The sequence below is a fragment of the Cajanus cajan genome, chromosome 3 (assembly GCF_000230855.2).
Source record: "Cajanus cajan strain Asha chromosome 3, NIPB_CcT2T_4, whole genome shotgun sequence".
NCBI classification, from domain to species: Eukaryota; Viridiplantae; Streptophyta; class Magnoliopsida; order Fabales; family Fabaceae; genus Cajanus; species Cajanus cajan.
In genome coordinates, this window is record NC_138519.1 from 15,626,798 (window position 1) to 15,648,446 (window position 21,649).

The window sequence follows — 21,649 nt, forward strand, 5'->3', positions numbered from 1 at the left end:
GTTCCAATAATAATAATTTTTATTTACACAATCTTCTCACAAAATTATTCTCATAAAGAAATAAAAATCTAAAAATCTTTAATTTCTAATAAATATTTAGACATGTCCTTAAAAAATATTTATAACTAATCTAATAAAATCTAATAAATTTACCAAAAATAAATAGAATCTAATCATTTTCAAAAATCATAATTCTTAAAATTCATTATCCCTTTATCATGATATCTATACATAAAAAAAAAAAGTTTCCTTTTATAAAAAACACCTCTAAAATTAAAAAAAAAAAAAACTCCATTATCTGTATTGTTGTCTATATTATTTATCTTCGTTGCTTCTAAATTATAGGTTTACCTTATTAGTTTTCATAGCACAGGCAACGTTGCTTCCTCCCTAAAATTCCCATTTCTTTGTTGCTTCTCCTCGCATTCTTGGAACGTGGACGCAAACACATCCATGTCAAGTTTCAAATTTCTCCTCATATATACATAAATAAAATAAAAAAAATAATTCATCCATCCTTTCCCAATGTAAATCCTAATTAATCTCCACAATTATTTTTCTCACGCCAATATTAAATACGAGTAATCAATCAAAGCCTCCAAAGTAAAAATAAATAAATAAATAAATAAAAATCATCATCTTCTCCTCGATAACGATAACACTAATTTCTCAACTCAAAACGAAGTGTATCAATTCAAAAGCACCCACCTCAGAATTCGTAAAAATAAAATAAAATAAAATTATTTTTCTCGCCTCGTCCTCTCCTCAAGGCCAAAACCCGAACAAGTGGTTTTCGTTCGAATCTCTGAAGAGGATCCGTTTTCGTTTTCGGGTTTTCGGGTCTTGTTTCGGAGTCTAGGGTTTCGGATTCGACGGCGGCGATGGCGCAGGCGGCGGCGGGGCGGAGCAGGGTGGTCGGAGACTACATCGTTGGGAAGCAAATCGGCGCAGGTTCGTTTTCGGTGGTGTGGCACGGACGGCACAAAGTGCACGGAACCGAGGTGGCGATTAAGGAGATCGCCACGCTTCGCCTCAACAAGAAGTTGCAGGAGAGCCTCATGTCCGAGATTTTCATCTTGAAGCGGATTAACCACCCTAACATAATCTGTTTGCACGATATCATTCAGGTTAGGTTTTGATTATTTGTTTTCGGTGTTGATTGCTGAAGTTTTATGTGTTAGTGAAGTCTGTTAATATGGTTTGGTTGTTTAGTTATAACTTATAAGGTAATCTGAGTTCGAGATTTAGTCCCTAATGTATAGTTATTAGTTGCTTTAAATATTTATAGGGGAGCTTTGCCTGTAGTTCTATCTGGCTCAAGGAGAAATGCCTTATGGAGAATGCTTGTGATCTTTTATAAAATAACGTAATCTAAGTTTATGGTGTGATTCAGGATTTTGGGAAAGTTATTAGTGTGGGGATTTTTTTTTTTTTAAATCTTTTTTGGGGTGAGGGAGGGTTTTATAATTTTGCTTTTGCTTTGTTTTAATTAAATTGGTTTAGGTTTTGGGTTTCAGGGCGTTTGACTAGGGCTGGCTGGTATCTTGTTGAAATTTATGGGCTAATATAGTTTTTTTTTCTATACAGTGAAATGGTGGTGAAGTTTTTATGAGCTTCAAAATGTGTGATGACTTTGGTTATTTTGAAATTGGCGGTTTTGTTTTTCTCTGGAGGTGGAACTAGAAAAATATGAACAGTGTTTTCTTTAGTGGTGTTGGCAATGTGCCGTTTGACTTGAGGAAGAAAAGAATAAGAATTGTAGCTAGTGATATTCTATGAATAGATTGGTATGGGTGAAATTCTTATTTATGGCAAGTCTGATGCGAATTGAAATATGCATTCATTGGTGCATCAAGAAAGTCCCTGCTTAGAAGTGTGATTCACTTTGTGTAGGTTCCTGGGAAGATACATCTTGTGTTAGAGTACTGTAAAGGGGGAGATCTCTCCATGTACATTCAACGCCATGGAAAGGTGCCAGAGGCAACTGCAAAGCATTTTATGCAGCAGCTGGGTATGTTTCAACTGTATACAGTTTTGTTTTCTTTAAATGTTCTAGTATTAAAGGACAATTCTTTGTGTTTCAGCTGCTGGCCTACAAGTTCTTCGGGATAATAACCTTATTCATCGAGACCTGAAACCACAGGTTTTTATTTTGATTCTAATCTGTACAGAATAAATGCCTATCAATTGGTTTGTGTCTCATTTGTTCTGAATCCTAGTTGATGCCCTCCTATATAAAATTTAATCTTTGTATGAAGGTTGTGTTGTTATTTTATCTTAGAATGCTAATCCCTATCATCCATGCAACAGAATCTTCTTCTTTCTCGGAATGATGAGAAGTCAGTGTTGAAGATTGCTGACTTTGGATTTGCAAGGTAGCCTAATTATTTATACTTCATTCATCTATATTAAGACCCAAAAAAATGATAAAGATGTCATAAAAGCCCATCTTTTTTTTTGTTTTCTTTTCAAAAGGATTACTTTTGACTTGCGATAGTTAAAGTATGTTTTTAAATGAGTTCAATTCAATGTGTCAATAATAATAGTGCAAATAAGTTTGGGGTTAAAGCTCCCATGAATTTCTAAGTCCTTACATTGTGATCTCACAAATTACACCACCTTACTTGCTTTGACATTCTTATGTTTTGCTTTGCCTGGGAGTATCTATCTGACTTTCAATTTTCTCGGTATTCTTTCTTGAAAAGGTTCTCTCTATATTCCTTTCTGTAATCTAGTAATTATAGAATATTTTTCTTCCCTGGCAGATCTCTGCAACCTCTGGGCCTTGCTGAAACCTTGTGTGGTTCACCACTCTACATGGCTCCAGAAATCATGCAACTACAGAAGTATGATGCTAAGGTGATTTAAATTTTAATATCTTTGGAACACCAAAGTATTCATGGTTAGTTGTCTTCCTATCTAGCTTGAATTAAACATGCAGGCAGATCTCTGGAGTGTTGGTGCAATCTTATTTCAGCTTGTTACAGGAAGAACACCATTCACTGGAAACAATCAAATACAGGTATAAATTAGTGCCTCTTTCTATTGTTGTATTTGAGTATTCTCTCAATGCAAACAAAGTTTTTTTCTAACCAATAATCGAATAATCTATATATTTTGGTGCTATCATCAGTAGTGTTGTCCTCCAAATGGGTACGAGTCTTTTGACCTTCTTAATTAACATAATGTAACTTATAATCATGAACTCTGCAGTTACTACAGAATATTATGAAATCAACAGAATTGCAGTTTCCGTCTGATAACCCTAGTCTGAGTTCTGAATGCAAAGACTTGTGTCAGAAATTGCTACGCCGGAATCCAGGTATGTTTTGATTTTATTGTAGATTAAGATTTGAGACATAAATGAAGGTTGATTCTCTGGGCCGGTTTACAATATTTAACAGTATCATTGGTAATTATTTAATCATAGTTACTTGTCTAATATTGTTTTAGAATTTCTTGGTGCCGTTTATGATTAATTGCCTGGGAAACTAGTTCCAGTAGAGAGGGTGGGGGAGTGCATGCATGCTTCAAACCTGCCTATGTGAATTAGATTTTCTTTGGTTAGCATTAGCATAACAGCTCCTTCACAAAATTACACTGATAAATCTGATTTTCATTGATGTGTCAGGCTTTTAGATAACTGAAATCATCCTCTTGCTAATGTAGATTAAACCATTAGATAGGCAAATGCTTATTTTGGCTTTCTCTGTAAGATTTAGATACATAACTACTTGATACAGGGGTCCTGTTGCAGAGGAAAGTTATCACTCATTGGTAGGAGTATAGGCAAGGCAACTTTCAAAGGGAGTCTTATGAATTACGAAAGGTTTGCCCCATGTACAAGGGGTAATTAATTTGGGATTGAGAATAGATGATTAGTTGGAGCTTGATTTAGTGTTTGATTGATAAAATATGCTTTTAATAAGCCCTAGTTTTTGATATAAAATATAAATTAAGAGAAATTTACATTCCAACATACACAACCCTTCATGCTCTACTTTTTCAACAGTTTTTCATGAGAGAAACAAGGAAAAGGGGATGATATAAGAAGTTCATTGGATACTTGTCAAGTTATCACGATTTTCAGCATATTCCATATCTTATCTAATTCTTATGATTGTTCTGTATCTTATTTTTAACTTCAGTGGAACGTCTAACTTTTGAAGAATTCTTTAACCACCCATTCCTTTCTCAGAAGCAAACAGAACAAGACGAGCCATTGAGGTAAAAACAAAGGCTATTGGAATTTATGGTTATCATGGTTTTTCAGTTTGCAAATATAAATAATTTGTAGTTTGCAGGAATAGAAGTTCTTATGGGATTTGTTCTACTGTGTCTGACCCCTTGAGAAGAACTGAGGAAAATTATCAAGAAGATTGCTTGCCTTTCATTCTAGATGACGACTCTAGTGGCCCTGAGGGGAGTCCATCCTTTTCAAGGAAGAAGCCCTCAATTAAGTCTACCTATGGGTTTGATCTAAATGCTAAACTAGATAAAGCAGATTCAGCATCTCCTATTTCTAATAACGTAAATTGTACTTCTGGATTTGGTAGTTATACACAAAGATCTGAAAACAGTACTAATAGATTGGACAAACATAAAATTTCAAGAAATCTCACCGATCCTTTACAATCTCCAGAACAGATATTCACAAATCCTTATCAAAAAGGTAATACTAATCTAATTTTTTTTTTCGTTTCTGTTTTTTTATGTTTGGATTTATAACAAGTTTTTTTAAATAATGTATAATACTACTTATATTTGTGGAATGTGGCAGTTACGGATTCACTAGAGAATATTGATCAAGAATATGTTCTGGTGTCTGGCCCCCCTATGGATGTTTCATCTTCTTCAGTGGGTGCTTCAAGGCCTAGCCATACTACATATCGGTCAGGTAGTTTACCCCAAGAGTCTTCTAGTACAATCAATAGACTAAGTGCTCCAATGCCAATAGTTGGTGTGCCTACCAATAGCATATGCCAGATTGGAAGTTCTGGGAGTCAGGATTCTGCTCCTGGGACTTCGCTTGGATCAATGGATACAGGTGATGAACAGCCATCAGCTCACTGCATGACAAGGGTGAAATCATTGCAACAGAGTGCATCTGCCATCACGGAATTAGTTAATGAAAAGGTATATGTTGCTAAAAGTTTGCTTGCTCATGTGATCTTATCAGTGACTGTAATTTTATCTATAAAATTCCCCTCTGAAGCTGAGGAATGTGCATGTATGTCAAAATCTTGAACTAGTTTTTCACTCTTTGTATCTATCGGAGCCTATTAAAAGATCTTTTAAACTAATCAAAGCCATTGTATGGTCTAGTAGTGTGCATGATACAATATATTTCTTATAACGGATACATGCACTCTGTTTTCACATTAGATTAGCCAGGTGTTTTTATTTGATTTTACATATAAAGAACGAATCACCAGGTTAGGGCCTATTGGATGTTGATAAGTTAATACAGGATACTGGACTTAAATTAATTTACTGTCAAAGCTGAGGATGTGAGATAATGCCTAACTCAACATTTTGGCTACCCGTTGGTTGCCCGTTGCACTAGAAACATTCTGTCATTATCTATACTAATATATAAAGAGGATACCCTTTTCGGTAACCATCTTGGTTTCCACTTTTTTTTGACCATTATACCCTTTTATTTTAAAAAATTAGAAATAATATTTTTTAATCAAATTTAAGAACTTAACTAATAAATCTACACTAATATATAAAGGGGATACCACTTTCAATAATTATTTTTGTTTCTATTTTTACATGGATCGTTTTATCCGTTGTTTATTTTTCAATAACTACCTTTTTTATGAGTAACTTCTCATTTTTTTTCTTTTTTATTTATTTATTTTTTTTAATACAATACAGGCACGAAGTGCCTTTTTCTTGCTAGTTATTACTTATAAGAATAATACTTCCTCCGGTCCTTTATACAAGAAACAAATGAGTATACTTTTTTGGTCCTAATTATAAGAAATAAATACCTACTTTAAGATGTATTAATTACTAATTTCCTTTTATACCCTCATACAAGTGGTATTAACAATACAAGTTATACTCATTGGTGAAAAAAATTATCTTTTTAATTAGGTGTAGTGTTATTTAATGCAACCATTATTTAAACCAATTAGTTTAAAGGGTATTTTTAGAATGAAATTTAATTCTATGCATTATTAATAAAAATTAGCCATCATAAATAATTTTATTAGTTTTGATAAATTAGTTATTTGTTATAATTAAAAATGTATAACAATTATTTAGTTGTTCCTTTGATATGCATAATGAGCATCTTTCCCTTTGGTGGGAAATGGTAATGATTAAAACATGTTTCCCTTTTACATCACTCTCTGCGTGTCTTGTGCTGCTGCCTTTGGCATTATGTGAAGCAGATAATGTTATACTTGTCTAAATGTTAAGTTTTTATTTGTGTACAATGATGCTCACCCTTTGGATTGCTCCATGTCACTCTTCTCTTAAAAAATGCAAAAGGTGGAGTCAGGAAAGCATCTAGAAGCGTTTTCTATTCAGCTTGTAATTCTTGCCATTTGGAAGCAAGCACTGCACATATGCCACACGCAAGCTGCCTCAGCAATGGAAGGAAGTCCAAATCAAGAAACTTCAAGATACAGAAGGAGCACCAGCAGGAAGCATGGTAGTCCTGATTCAGAAGAATGCCTTGATGGAAACACTGTGGAGCCGAAGGATATATTATCTCAAATTGAAAGTGATTTTTTGAGGGAATTTGAGCATGCTGAAGAACTTGCCAGGACCATTGAGCCTGGTATGGCTTCTTTTATTTTAATTTATGAGCTGAATGGCTAAATAACTTGCCTTTTTTATTTTATTTTTATTTTTTATAAAAATAAGCTGTCTTCTGTACCAATGCTCAAGTATTTATCTTTAATAAGATAGAAGTTTCAGTTCTCGGAAAAAATATTTCTGCTTTTCCATGCTTCCTATGTAAAAAGAGTTTTCTTATGTTTAAACTTCTAGTTTTTATGAGCTGATGTGGTATCAACTAAATTGGATTTAATGTTGTTGTCAAGAGTTATTATTGGAGATGATGAAGAAAGAAAATTGTTGTTAGCTATGGATAATGATATATTGATTTATTCTAGCCAATGCTTGCAAGGTTTTTAAACCAGAGAGACTCGTGAACTTGTAAGGCTTCCATAAACTTGACTCAGATTCAATTTATGAACTGTTCAAGAGTTTACCTAATATAAAAATACTAAAAAAAACTGATAATATTCAAAGCTTCAAACATAAAGGTAAAAATCTACCAAAGGTCACAATAGAGACACAAAAGACATGGACCTCCACGCCTGTACACTTATCATTTGATTTGGTTTGAAAACTGTAGTAAAAAGGATATCCAATATTATTAAAATGTCACTAACTATAGTTATATTAGGGTTTGTAACGATATGTTAGATGGATAAAGTGGTGTTCATCTAGAAAGTACTCCATATCAAAGCACAATAGCTTAGTGCTTGCTTGCTTCTTGTTTGTGCAAAGCGCCCTATCTTGCACATATCCTTTGCTCCTTCACAATGGGCTGACAATGCTTGATTCTTGTGATGTTGGCTTCATTGTGGATGCTGGATTCACACTAGAACGCAACAAGTTTTCATCACTCAAGTTTGAAAGCAACAAAACTTCATGCTATGATTAAGCTTCAATTGGTTTGCAGTAAATGGACAACAGTAATGGTTTGATCAATTTGTGCAATTGATTTGATCCCTAGAAAAATGTATTTATTATTTATGTTGCCTTCATAAATGGTGTGTGGGTAGCATAGAAGACTTTCATTGTAGGTTAATTGGGAGGAAAATTTACATTTGATTTCAAGCTTATTGACTAGAGAATTTGTGCAAATTTGCATGAATTTACCGAATCTTCACAAATTTATTGAGAAATGGTTTGATGAGTTAACTCAAGTCAACCGTCTACTTACAATCATAAACTTGTAATATGTTGACTTGAGTTTGACAGCAATGAATATTTGGAGTCTATGTCCTCCTTACAATATATGTACGAGATGTAAAGTAATAACTAATAAATACACGTGTCTCCTTTCTGTGTGTGGGAAATAGAGTAAATCTTAAATTTTCATTTCATAATATATGAAAATTATAACAATGCAGACCGTTTCTGTCTTGATTGCAGGAAACACAGAGATGCCAGATGCAATGGAGACAATATTTCAATCTGCCCTTGCTTTTGGAAGACATGGGGGTGTGAGTATTTCTTTGTCTCATTTTATCCATTTTGGTCTGGGTCATGAAAGTCTATCTTGCAAATACAATTTTAAACATGTAAAGTTAAACTCTTAGATAACTTTCTCTTTGTAAAGTTGGGTTCCTGACACATCTTGTGCTTCAATTCAATATCATTTTTTCTTGTAAAAAAAAAAAAAAAACATTGCTGATTATACAAGATTAAAGTTATCTTAGACCTTAGACATTTTATTGATGCTAAAATGGAATAGACATGAAGATTTAATTGGTAATGCAAGCTGAAGTTGTGTTCTCATATGTTGTTGGCAGGTAGAAGAGCTTATGGGTGAAATGGAAAGTGCAGCTGCATTGTATTCAAAAGCTGTTCGCCTGTTAGTTTTCCTTCTAGTGGAAGGGCCATCCTTGATTCTCAATCCGCCATTTTCACTGACAAACTCGGACCGCTATAGGCTTCGAAATTACATCGATATTCTCAATAACAGGCAAGGTTTTTCAAGGTCTCAGCGAATGACACTACTGAAATGTGATGACAGTCATGGTATCCGTAAGGAAAAGTTTTAGCAATGGTTATTTATTTCCCATTCACACGACAAATTATTTATTTGTACAGTTATTCTTTGAGGGAGGGGAAATTGGGGATGCTGATGGGATTAAACCAGCCCAAGATAGGTTGTAAAGTTCAACATTTCTGTGATTAGAATGATGATCAAATGTGCATTTGGTTATGTATACTGTGTCATTTGTCTCGTGAATTCTATTATGATGAGCATGTGGTTGAAATTTAAATTTAAATTTTTATCTTATTAAAGCCTTAAAATATTAAGGTAATAATAATATGCATATGATAACAATAGTTATAATTTGATCGATGACTTAAATTTGGTTTTATTGGCACTTGAAAACCAAAAGTTCTATGTGACTTGGTTAAAGAGATTATACAAAATCGATCTAATTCATGATGCGCAACTTCTGATTGTCATGAATTGTCGATTAGCCGCATAAGGTAGAGAGATGTACAAGTTTCACCTAGGCATGGCAACGGCCGCCCCCGCCCCCGCAAATTTAAACCGCTCCCGCCCCTGCCCCCGATACCCGCCGAGGATAAAATCTAGGTCCCCATCTCCACCCCCGGCAGGGTTTGGGTTTCCCCGTCCCGTCCCCGTCCCCGCCCCCGCTTTTATTTTTTTTTTCTTCTTTTTTTCTTTTAAATAAATATGAACAATTTAAAAAAAATAAAAGAAAAATAAAATAATATAAATTTTTACATATAAATATTTATAATTTTGGTTTATATATATAAAAATAATTTTTTAATTATATTATTAAGCGGGGCGGGTATGGGGACGGGGGCGGGGTGGGTATTAACATCCCCGCCCCCGCCCCGCCCCCGATTTTATCAATCGGGAAAAACCCGAACCCGAACCCGATAAACACGGGTTTTCCCCATCCAAATCGGGGCGGGTTCGGGCGGGTACCCACGAGGGCGGGTTAGATTGCCATGCCTAGTTTCACCTTGGCTACAGTCGTCCATTCATGATTAATATAATTAGCCAACACTAGAGGCTTCTGATACGTGTAAATTGATATCATTATTGGTCAAAACAACATAAACGACTTTACTTAAATGGAAGATTCAATATTATTATAAATTATTGAATTTTGTAGCCACTTGCTCTCTTTAGAGGATGATCAAATGATTTTCTGGAAAAGGTGAAAGAAAATTGAGGCGTCCAAGTAAAGTGAAAGGTCATATTTTGGTGGATGGAATAACTTCTACAAAGAGAATGCCATATGACGGAAAATCCCATGAATTATTTAGCGTGGACAAGGAATGGTATCATGATGAGGGTATTATATATTTATATGTTTGGTTTGATATGATAAATACAACTAAATGAAAATGGCGTCTTACGGTAAAAGCATGTTCTGTTTGGCCAGAATTTTCGGACTAAATGTCAGATTCAACTTGCCTGGATTATTTAACACGCTTGGTGACATTGAAGGGACGAGGATCCCTCTAGAAACTTCATTTCAATAGAAATGTCAGATTCTCATTTGTAAACATTGAAAATAGGGATGGCAATGGGCCTTACTAGGGCGGGTAATAGTAAATTCGCTTCCATTCCGCTGGATGAAAATTAGCTTTATACTCACCCCATATCCGTGCGGGTATCTATTAAGCGGGTATCCATGAATTTCTTGAATATCCACGGATATTTATGGGTATCCATGGATATTTATAAATTTTTTAAGAAATTTAAAAAATTATATTACAAATAATTTTAAGTTTATATTTAATGTCATTGAAATATTAAAAATAAAAATTCAATGTTAATTTTGAACTTGTATTTAACATTAATTTTGTTGAAATAATAATAAAAATGCAAGATAATCAATAACTTAAAATACATCAATCTCATAAGTAAGTTAAAGTCTCATAACAAAGCTACAATAATTCAATTTCATAATTCCAAGCGAAAGTAAACAACTTAAAATACATAAATCTTATTGGTTCAATCAAAGCTAAAAAATTAATTAAATTACATCCAACATAATTTTATAACATGCTTAACACATGTTGGTAACTTCATCAACCTCACTTTTGTAAGAAAATAAGACGAGAGAGTGTAGTTTTAGGATTATGTAGTAGAAGGATAATTAAAATATTTAAGAAATATTATTAAACAGGTACCTGCGGGTATGGATAACATCATACCCGCACCCGCCCCGTTTATAAACGGGTAAAAAATTATCCGTCCTCATTATCCGCAGGTACTTAATTAACCTATCTATTTATTATCTGTAGCGGATTTTACCCGCAAATACCTGCGGGTACGGTTATTTTTGCCATCCCTAATTGAAAATGAGAATGACCTACACCTATTCCGTTCCTTCTCGCCAATCATGCTATGAATGCTGATATAAATGACAGGGAGGCCCAATAGCTCTTTGGACCAGACGAGGATTCATGGCCCAACTCTTGTATTGACATACCAAATTTCTATTTTTAATATATAAAACTTGAGCTATAAAGTTGGCCCATATCTTTATTTGTCTCGTCGCTATAAAGTTGAGCTACACAATTTTAAGCGCTACCACAGCACTACCAAATTTTGTCATGCTAGCATAATAGTTTTTGTGTCAATTCTCTACACTTATTCTTTTCAATTTCTTTACTTTTGATAACTCTGTTCTTGGACTCACTGTGCTCCCTAATAGATGATTCATATCACTGTATCAAGCAAGCCTTTGACGAAAGTTAACAGGTCGTAACTCATGGGTTCGAAAACCTTCAAGCGCCTAAACGACAACGACAAAAAGGAATCATGATTGAGTTACTTATTTCTTCTCACTTTCACCTTTTCACCTCTCCACTAAATTTTTTTTTCCTGTGACAATTCTCATGTAGATTCCTTATTTGAGACACGTGAATATTGTTGGTATTCTTTTTTTCTCTTAAAAAAGTCTTATTTATTTGTAACTTCTTTGATGTTTTTATTCATTAAAAAGAATAAAAGATGTTTTATTTGTATAATTTTATTATATTGTATTTCTTATCACTTCTTCACTTTCTTCAATATTCTAAAATATCAATAATTATAAAATGTTGTAATTATTTTAAAACGCAATAATGTTTTAAAAATTTGTTTAATGTGTCCCACAATTTTCATTAGAAATCTGTTCATAAGTTTTATAAGCAAAGCATATGTTGAAAAGAATGATGGACATGACCTTATTATTATTATTTTTTTTATAATAACCCTACTCACATAATATATTTTATGCTTTAACATTTTCGATTTATGTTATTAAATATTCATACATTTAAATTTCAGTAGCGTTCTAAAACACAATTCTCATCATATATATTTTTTTTTACAAAGAATAAAAATACATGTTAAAAGTATAAGGAAAATCTAATTAAGAAATTTTTACAGATAAATTATGACCGAAAATCAATTATTCATTTTAATTTATTTTGACAAAAACTTATTTCATATTAATTCCTATTATGCATGATTTAATTTATAATTTATAATTATACAAATCATGACTAAAAATAAATTTTTATTTTTAAATTTATATTAATAAAAAATATTCTTTTTATATCAATTTTCATTGTACATAATTAAATTTATAGTTTACAATTACGCATATGAATTCATATTATACATATTTTTTATAATTTAAGTATCTTATACATAATTTTTTATGCTTATTATTTTTTTTTTAATTTTGAGAATTTATTATAATTTATACATAATTATGTAAATTTGCATTGAATTAGGAGTTATATGTCTCCTATAATTAAATTATTTAAAACACAATAGAAATAGTGTAACATCCTTTTTTTAATAAAAAAAATTAATAATACTAATAGTTTTCTTCCCTAATTTTTATTTTATACTTAATTAATTGGAAATACAAAATAAAATAAAGTTTTTTTTAATAAAGTAGAACATGTGAGATCAAAGTGTTTAGTGTTAGTGAGTTAGTTTTGTGTCTTGACTCTAGAAATCCAATCTAAAGGATAACCTAGAGAATGAGAGAATTTAGTCTCATAAGTTTAGTTTTCAAGTTTTGGTATTCCTGATGCTCGAGAGAAACTGTAAAGGAACTCTTGGTAGAGGAGCAAGAAGAACAACAACTAGATCACTGAATCATGCTTCGAAGGTTCAGAGATCATCACTTGAGATCAGTGTTTAAAAAACCGGACCGAACCAGCCGGTCAGACCGGTTGGACCGGGAACCGGTGGTCCAGCCGGTCCGAACCTTAAGTTGGATCGGTTATGCAGTCGACCCGTTTCAAACCGGATTGAACCGGTCAATTTTCCGGTTCAACCGGTGAACCGGTGGGTCAAACCGGTTCAACCACTTTTTTTTTTTATAATTTTTTTTAAGGGACCATAAACCACAAAAATAATAATGAAAATTGAATCTCTTAATGGAAGAACAAAGATTCTTATTAAATATAACAACGACTACTTGTTCTAATGTACTTGTTTATATAATATACAACTTAAATAACTTTTATAGTATATTATTAATTTTATATTATATATTTAATAATATAATATATATGTAGATATTACATATATTATTTTGTGATATCAATTGCAAGCATATTATATATGTACATATTATTTATATTTTTAATTTGTATTAATATACAGTTTAACATGTAATTTTTTATATATTCTTTTACAAAATAAAAATAAAAATAATTTTAAATAAGATAGAAAAATTGAAATTTAAAATAAGATATAAATTTATTAAAATTTATAAGTATAAAATATATTTAATATGAATATTTTTTTAATACAAATAAATAAAAACCGAGTCACGCGGTTCAAATAGTGACCCACCGGTTCAACCTTTAACCCATTGACCCAGTACCTTAACCGGTTTGATGACCGGTCCGGTTTTTAAAACTATGGTTGAGATAAGAGGGGGGAGTGAGATATTTTTCTTATGGTGTGTATAAAGATTGTGGGTAGTGAAGTGATCCTTAGGCCTCTTTAGGTTTTTTCGTCGTATGAGTGGAGGGGTTTTGAACATCATCAGGCGAGTGTTGTCAATATGATTTGTGTGTTGTTGATGTTTATTGATTTAACTATCTTGATCTGCATTTTCTATCATGTGTTTGTTCATTTGGGGTTTAAGGTTCATAGGTGATGCATTGGGTATTTTTGAGTGATTGATGATCGAAGACTTGTGTTTTAGTTGATGTTTTGTGGAAGAAAGGTTTTAATAGTGACATGATTCGTGTATAGAGTTATTCATATTGATTTGATGAACTTTAAGAAACTTGGAATGGTTTATAGAGGGTTGGAAATCCAAAAATAATAGAAAATGTGATTGACTACTATCATAAATTCACTCAAGCAAATTGAAATTTGCTTAAAAGAATTTAGTGTACAGGTTCTCAGATAAAAATTTGCTTGAGTGGATTAAATTCACTTGAGTAAATTGAGATGGTTGAATCAACTTTTGTGGTCTTCATAAAAGTTTCATATATGGATGTTAGGTAACCAATGACTTTTGAATAACTAAAAAACAATGTTGTGAACTCAAGATATGATATAATTAATGAGTAAAAGTTAAGCTATCAACATTAGGCAAAAATGTTATAGCTTTATATTTTTTAAGTATATTAGATGATAAAACTAATATTTGTGATCAACATAAGAGTTGCAGATAATTTTCTTAGGTTTCTAATGAGATAGACCAACTTCATAGCCTATGTATAACTCTAGATATGATATTTACATCTTACATAGTTCATATAAGTATTATATAAGATTAGAGTATAAATAATGAATAAGAGTTGGAAGTGTGAATATCTAGTGTTGTTTGAGAAATGATTGAGATAATGTTAAGAACTATATGAACCATTTATATTGAACTTGAGTTTCTATGTTTTGAGTATTTGTGCAATGGAGTTATATATGTGTAAGAGTCATGCAATTGGTGTGTTGCGAGATGAATTGTGCTATGAGAATTTTTATGTAATTGATATGTGTGTAACTATGAGTTTCGTATGTTGTGAGTTAAGTCTAAGTAGTGACTTAGCAAGGAGAAATCCAAGTTTCTGCTTGGTCAGTTGAGAAGTCTAGACATAAGTCAAGTAAGGTGAAAGTCTATGCTTGACCCTTAATATTTAAAACTCTTAGTAATGTGCATTGTAAAATACCTCCAAGTTTTATTTTATAAATAAATTAATAAGAGTTTTAAATAATTAATAGGGTTATTTTATAATAATGAGTGTTAGTAAATAAAAAGAAACTTTTCATAATTATTTAATTATAAGATATTAATTAATTATAAGGGAAGGAAGAGTTATTAAGGTTAATTATTTTTACTGATGGGTTAAACGAGAGTTAGGGTTTTTGTTTATAAATAGAAGTTACGTCAGTTTTTCCTTACGCTTTTCATTCTTAATTTCTTTTATGCTCCCGTGCATCCTAAGAGCTTGGAGATCTTAAGGCATCTTGAGACCATCTTGGAGATCCGCACCCAACGTTTGATGTTCACCAAGGTAAGGGAGACGTGAAGTAATCTCGCTCTAGGTTGTGGGATATTGGACTCCAATCTCATTCTATCGTGTATGTGATGTGAGGGGGAAACCCCAAATTCTGAATATGACTTGCATTTATGTGTTCCATTTGATTCTCTTGTGCTCTAATTAACTACAATTGATAAGTAGTCATAGTAATTATGTCTAATTGCTTAGAATTATATGAATCCACAAGAGCCTATGGGTTCTTATGTGAATCCTAAGGATAGAATAAATGGAATTTGTAAGAAGCAATGAATGTGAGCATGTAATTGGATCATATTATTGTTGGATTATGCTTATTGTACGTTTTTGATTATCATGTGAAAATTTGCAATTTTCTACAGAAGTGATTGTTTTAACATGATCTGTATATGTGTTGTGTATATGTAATGCTTTGTTGTTTGTAGCTACTCGACCATATCTTACACAGGTAGCTAGAGTGCGATATTTCTCACTCTTTTCTTCTTTTTGTTAGTGTTTGGTGTATGTTTGTAGGTGAGGTTCTTCATGAGGCTTTGATAGGATGTGACATCAAGACAGTAGTTAGGATTATATTTCTTTTAGTTGATCTTTATGTTAGGACTTAATGTTAGATTTTATTTTGTAATTACTAAAAAAAAAATTTGGTTTCATTTGTATGTGATACTTCTACCCAATGGATTTTCATTATTTAGTAAAATTATTTTCGAAATTCTTTCTATGATAATGAATATACTAGTATGTGGGGTAGAGGATGCCACATTTAATGGTATTGGAGCCTGATTGATTCAAACCAAACTTTGTTATGTGTTGTGACTGCGTTTTATGTGTGTACTTTGATGTATGATTGGTTGTGTGTTGTGATATGTTTATTTTCTTTGACTCTGTTGTTGATTTGTTTATTTGGATATTTCTTACTTAAGTAAGAAGTAGTGGTTGTTGGTCGTATCACTCATGTTGCTAGCGTGTGTGCGAGTGGCACTAGATGATGCTTATATGCTATTCTTTTGGAGACTGTTGGAAACTCCTTTTTTGTGTGATGTTAAACGTCTAAAGTCTAACGCATTAGTCCGTGATAGTTGTTTAACGAAAAAACATCTTTAGTTGTACTTTTTGATTTCTGCTCAACATATCCTTTCATGTTACTTGTTTGTTTATCAAAATTCAATTGTTTGTCTTCTCCTAATAATTATCTTATTGATGCAATTTCAACTAATTATCTTGTTTGTATTTTTGTTGCCTATTTATAATGTTCTTTGCAAGTTTATGTTGAAATTATACAGTTGGCTAGATTTATTGCCTCTTTGTCAACTAGACATAATCCTTGATATCAACTAGTTATCTTCCAACTATGTCTTGTTACATTGGTTTGATAAGTCAATTCTGTTGGTGAGAGTAAGAGTGCTAATTTTATTTATGGTAATCAATTTAATTCTTGTTTTAAAGAAAATGGTAAAGTATACATGATACTTGCCTATTTGACATCGGAGCTAAGTGAGATTCTATTAGCCAAAGATTTTCCTTAAGTGTTTCTTTTAAATGTATCTAGCTTAACACTTGAGAGGGAGATTGAGTGTATCATGGACTTAATGTCTTGCATAGCCCCTATATATGTGGCACCTTATAGGGTATCCTCCAGAGAGGTAGTCCAACTTAATGAAGTTTATAAAAGAGTTCTTTAATAAAATTTATAAAAGTGTTTATTAAATCAATCATAATTGTTCATGTTATGGAAAATAAAAATTAAAGTGCAATATATTAACATAAATTGTCCACAAAAATATGAATAAATAAAATTTTGTAAATTGAAATTCTCTATACTCTTTAAATGACGTAAAACTATAAATAAGTAATGAATAAATAAATTTATTTGTAAAAAAGTTGATTAAAAATATTAATAACTGACGAATAAATATCACAAATTATTTAACAATATTATATAAACTTTATTAGCTTTAACTTAAAATCTTTATATATATATATATATATATATATATATATATATATATATATATATATATATATATATTCTAAAAAATTTGTTGGAGGGATGCCTCCCTTTGTCCTAATATGAAACTCTTTTTTAAGTGTTGACGATCGTTTCTTTTAGATATCTTGATTAAGTTCATTTTATTTATTTTTAATATGATGTATTTAAATAATTTTTGGCAAGTGTTTATTTTCATGATCAAAACAAAGGATTGAATATGTTTTTAGGGTTTATGACTTACTAAAACAAATAATGTTGTGTAAGACTTGAAATATATATAGTTTAATTCATATAATTTGTTAATTAAAACTTAAAGCAAATTTGATAGATTGACATAATGGTTAAATACTTGCATGTTCACATATTGTAAAAATGGTTTATTTAAAAGAAAATCTGTATTTGATTCTCATTATGTGCAAATGGGAAAAAACACGTCAACAACAACTACACCTGTAAGTGAGATTGAGATTAATCTCTTGCCGGTAGGCTAGAGAAAAAAAAAAAAAAAAAAACTAAAACATCTTATTAAAAAGATATGCTTGTGTGAGATGTTACCATATTCTATAAAATCTCAAAATAAAAATAATAGTAGAAAGATTAAATGTTTGAAGATTAAATGTTAGATAATTGTTGTGAAAAATGTGAAAGTAAAGATAAAAAAATTAGATTTAAATATGTTTTTAGTCCTTTAAGTTTAAGATAAATTTATTTTTTTCCTCAAATTGAAAACTGTTATTTTTAGTACTTTAATTTTTATTAAAAAAAAATCATGGATTATTGATTGAATTTTGCGACCGAATATAATCAATTGCAATTAACAACCGATTACCTTATATCAGAAAATAAAATGAACCAAATTGTAGTAGCAGATTTAGTGACCGATATATTAGTTGCAAAAAAATTAAAACTTATCAATTGCTAAATCGACAACAATTGTTATTATATATATATATATATATATAAATTACTGTGAAACATTTTGCAACCCAATATATTAATTGTTAAAAGAATATTATACTGGTGACCAAGAAAATCAGTCATTAAATGAAATAAAATACTTGTGACTAAATGAATTATAAAAATTAAAATTAATTTTTTTTAATATATAATATTAAGATTTCATATATAATTTAAAATAACATAACAATTATATTTCATTTTAGTATATAAATTTATGTTGTAATTCTTTACGTTTTCATTTTAAAAAACTAACATAAAGGTGACTTGTATTATAATATAGATATTTATAAAATTATAATATAATTTCTTTTAAATAAATGAAGATATTTAAATTGTAAGTATCTTATATTAATGAGAAAGAGACTTGATGCTCCTATATGTTTATTTAGAAAATAAAAAAAACAAAAGTAGATAATTAAAAATAAGAAAAAAAGTTAATATATAGGGATACATATAAAAAATAATGGAAGTTAAATAATAGTATGTGATTTGTGATTAGAAATTTAATAGTTTGAAATAGTTATAAGAGTAAAATGGTCTTAAAAAAGAAGTGGACACTAAAAACATATAATCTCATATCTCCTTTATATATGTATAAATATAATATTATAATAGTATTTTTAATCTATAGTTGAAAGCATCAATAAGTAGTAGTGAAAAAGTACTATGTATCTCTAAGAAAAAATGGGTATGTGAAAAAGTAGTTATTTTTAATAAAGTGTGCAATTATTCTTTTTTAGAGAAAATTATTTTTTTAAATATAAAATAAGGATATAAGTGTTTTTGAAAAAGTGGGCACTAAATGAGTATATCTCCTTTATATTGTTACTAGCAGGAAAAAGGCACTTCGTGCCTACATTGTATTAAAAGAAAAAAATAAATAAATAAGAAAAAAAATAAGAAATTATTCATAAAAAAGGTAGTTATTGAAAAATACATAAAAGATAAAATAGTTCATGTAAAAATGAAAACTAAAAGTAGTTATTGAAAGTAGCATCCCTTTTATATATTAGTATAGATAAATAATAATAATAATAATAATAATAATAATAATAATAATAATAATAATAATAATAATCTATAACAATATATAAAGATAATATATCATTTTAATGTCCATTTTTAAAGATAATTATACTCCTATATTGTATTCTATTTTTTTTTAACGAATATATATTTAATGATAAAATAACAAAAATACATATAAAAAAATTAATAAGTAACCTCTTTAAAAATAATAGCTACCCAATTATGTGTTTTTTTTATTTATTTATCAAAGCCCAAATAATTATGAAATGTTTTACTAATGGTGAATTAAAATTCAATGGGCTCAACTGTAACACTAGTGATCGATCTATACTCAATTAAATTAAAGTGTTACATTATCCGTATAATCAATATCACAAGCAATAACTAATTATAATGTTGTCTTCTTAATTTAGACATTGTTATTTATAAAAAGATTTCCTTAATTTTTTTTTAACTCTAACTACTCTTCTTTTAGATAAATGTAACTACTATCAATTTTTTTTTAATTTCCTAACATTTTAATCTCACTTTTTTTTTAAATATAATATTCCTTTATTAACTATTTTAATATATAAATTAGGCATGTTCTGTAAAAATAAAACTTAAGTTTGAACTATTATCTGTCATAAACTTTTTTTTATAGGCTTGACATATATAATATATTAGCCTATTTAAATTATTAATGTTAATTAGACCAATAAACTTAATTAACTATTCTTGTTTCAGAGAATCGTAATAACTCATGATTTACTTATTTTTGTAAAATTTTTCTTTTTTTACTAACTTCAAAAAGATAAATTTTAAAATTTAGTTTAAATTGTAACTACTTTATTTTTATTTGTGAGAGAATTGTAACTACTCTTAGGGGGGTGTATTGGATTAGGATTTTAAAGGACTTTTTTAGTTAAAAAAATCCTGCGGATTTTAAAAGACTTTGCAGGATTTTCACGACTTTTAAGATTTTGCAAGATTCTACAAGACTTAAAATCAGGATTTTAATGGATTCTGCAAGACTTTTAAATTAGGATTTTAATGGATTCTGTGGGATTTTGTGGAGTTTTGACATTTGATAAGATTTAAAAAAAATTATACATTCAAATTTAAAAAGAGTCAAAGATAAAAATAATAAATAAAAAAAATAATGTCTAGATAAATAATAATAATAATAATTCTCTATAATATTCTATCCTCTTTTTATAGCATCCACTATCAATTGTAACAATTCATCGGAATCATCCTTAATCCAAGCTTCATAGTTTTCTTTCTCTTTTCATTTTTCTTTATTATTTCCTTGTGAATCTCCCATTTGAATTACTAAAACAATATATGTTAAAAAATAGTTATATAAATAATTACGGATAATAGACAAAATCAATAAAATTATATTATTATTTTTAGAAGCACACCATCATACAAGATCGAATATATTTTTGCTATCCAAATGGATCAAATACCTCAGTTATTATAAAAAAAAATGTAAAAACGAAAATATAGAAACATAAGATAATTTTTTATATAAAAAAATTAGTATATTCGATACTGAAAAAATATTTAGATATATAATTTTTTTTATATAAACAGAAGTATTTAGATATAGAGAATATATATATATATATATATATATATATATATATATATATATGATAATTTTTAACGATATTTATAAATATAAATTATTCTAACAAATATTTTAACAATATTTTCTTTTTTAAAAAATAAGTTAATGAAGGCATAAATCCTAAACCCTAAAAAATTAGATATTGCAATGTCTTATGTTAATTTTCTTTTTTTAAAATATAAAAAATCTTAATTTCATAATATAAAAATAAAAAAGAAAAATTCATAGTAAAAAAAATAAAATAATTGTTGAGTCATAAAAGGAGGAGGGATAAGAGTAACAAATTCAAGGGAAAGAGAGAATTCACAATTTTTATGCTAAGAGGGTTCTTCCCCCTACTAAGATCCATTTTTATCTCATTCTACTCACAAAAATCCTAACAAATTCATCTTTTATATATATATATATATATATTGTTGAGATTATGATATCAATTTCATCTTTCACCTTTTTCTTTTCTTAACGTGTGTCATAAAAAAAATTACCACTTAAAAGTTAAAATTTCAAGTATTTTTTTGTGTTATATAAAGGAACAAATTCAACTACATAGAATAAAATAAAGTAAGTCAATTAAAGAGAACGAACAAAAAAATAAAACAAGTCAATGACACTATCATTTACATATTAGAGTTTCACAAAATAGGAGAATGGTATGAGAATAGTATTATATATGAGCAATGAACAATAGTGTAGTATTATTAGTAGAGAAAAAATGGAGAAGACAGGAGCATAGAAAAAAAAGATGAAAAACTCACTTG

The 21,649-nt window shown here is 29.7% G+C and overlaps 1 protein-coding gene across 3 annotated transcripts; it reads left to right on the forward strand.

Annotated features, from left to right (window-relative positions):
* Nucleotides 1-432: 432 nt before the first annotated feature.
* Nucleotides 433-8,980, forward strand: LOC109813262 (serine/threonine-protein kinase ATG1c). Of its 3 annotated transcripts, none has more exons than XM_083070534.1 (14): nt 433-1,127; nt 1,894-2,011; nt 2,085-2,143; nt 2,311-2,375; nt 2,766-2,859; nt 2,942-3,022; nt 3,214-3,322; nt 4,149-4,227; nt 4,305-4,472; nt 4,557-4,672; nt 4,781-5,136; nt 6,505-6,796; nt 8,185-8,255; nt 8,565-8,980. In XM_083070534.1, the coding sequence occupies exons 1-14, from the start codon at nt 882-884 to the stop codon at nt 8,814-8,816; spliced, it is 2,106 nt and encodes a 701-aa protein (XP_082926660.1). In that variant the 5' UTR covers nt 433-881; the 3' UTR covers nt 8,817-8,980. The 3 variants fall into 3 exon arrangements, with proteins under 3 accessions (XP_082926660.1, XP_082926659.1, XP_082926661.1); XM_083070535.1 differs by adding an exon at nt 1,588-1,787 and having other exon boundaries at nt 987-1,127; nt 4,305-4,672; XM_083070533.1 differs by having other exon boundaries at nt 435-1,127; nt 4,305-4,672.
* Nucleotides 8,981-21,649: the final 12,669 nt, after the last annotated feature.

Excerpts from the sequence above, each read along its gene's own strand:
- LOC109813262 (XM_083070533.1), top strand. The coding sequence starts at position 882 with ATGGCGCAGGCGGCGGCGGGGCGGAGCAGGGTGGTCGGAGACTACATC. Across the intron at positions 2,376-2,765 it reads GCTGACTTTGGATTTGCAAG|ATCTCTGCAACCTCTGGGCC; the intron begins GTAGCCTAATTA and ends CTTCCCTGGCAG. Across the intron at positions 3,323-4,148 it reads ATTGCTACGCCGGAATCCAG|TGGAACGTCTAACTTTTGAA; the intron begins GTATGTTTTGAT and ends TTTTAACTTCAG.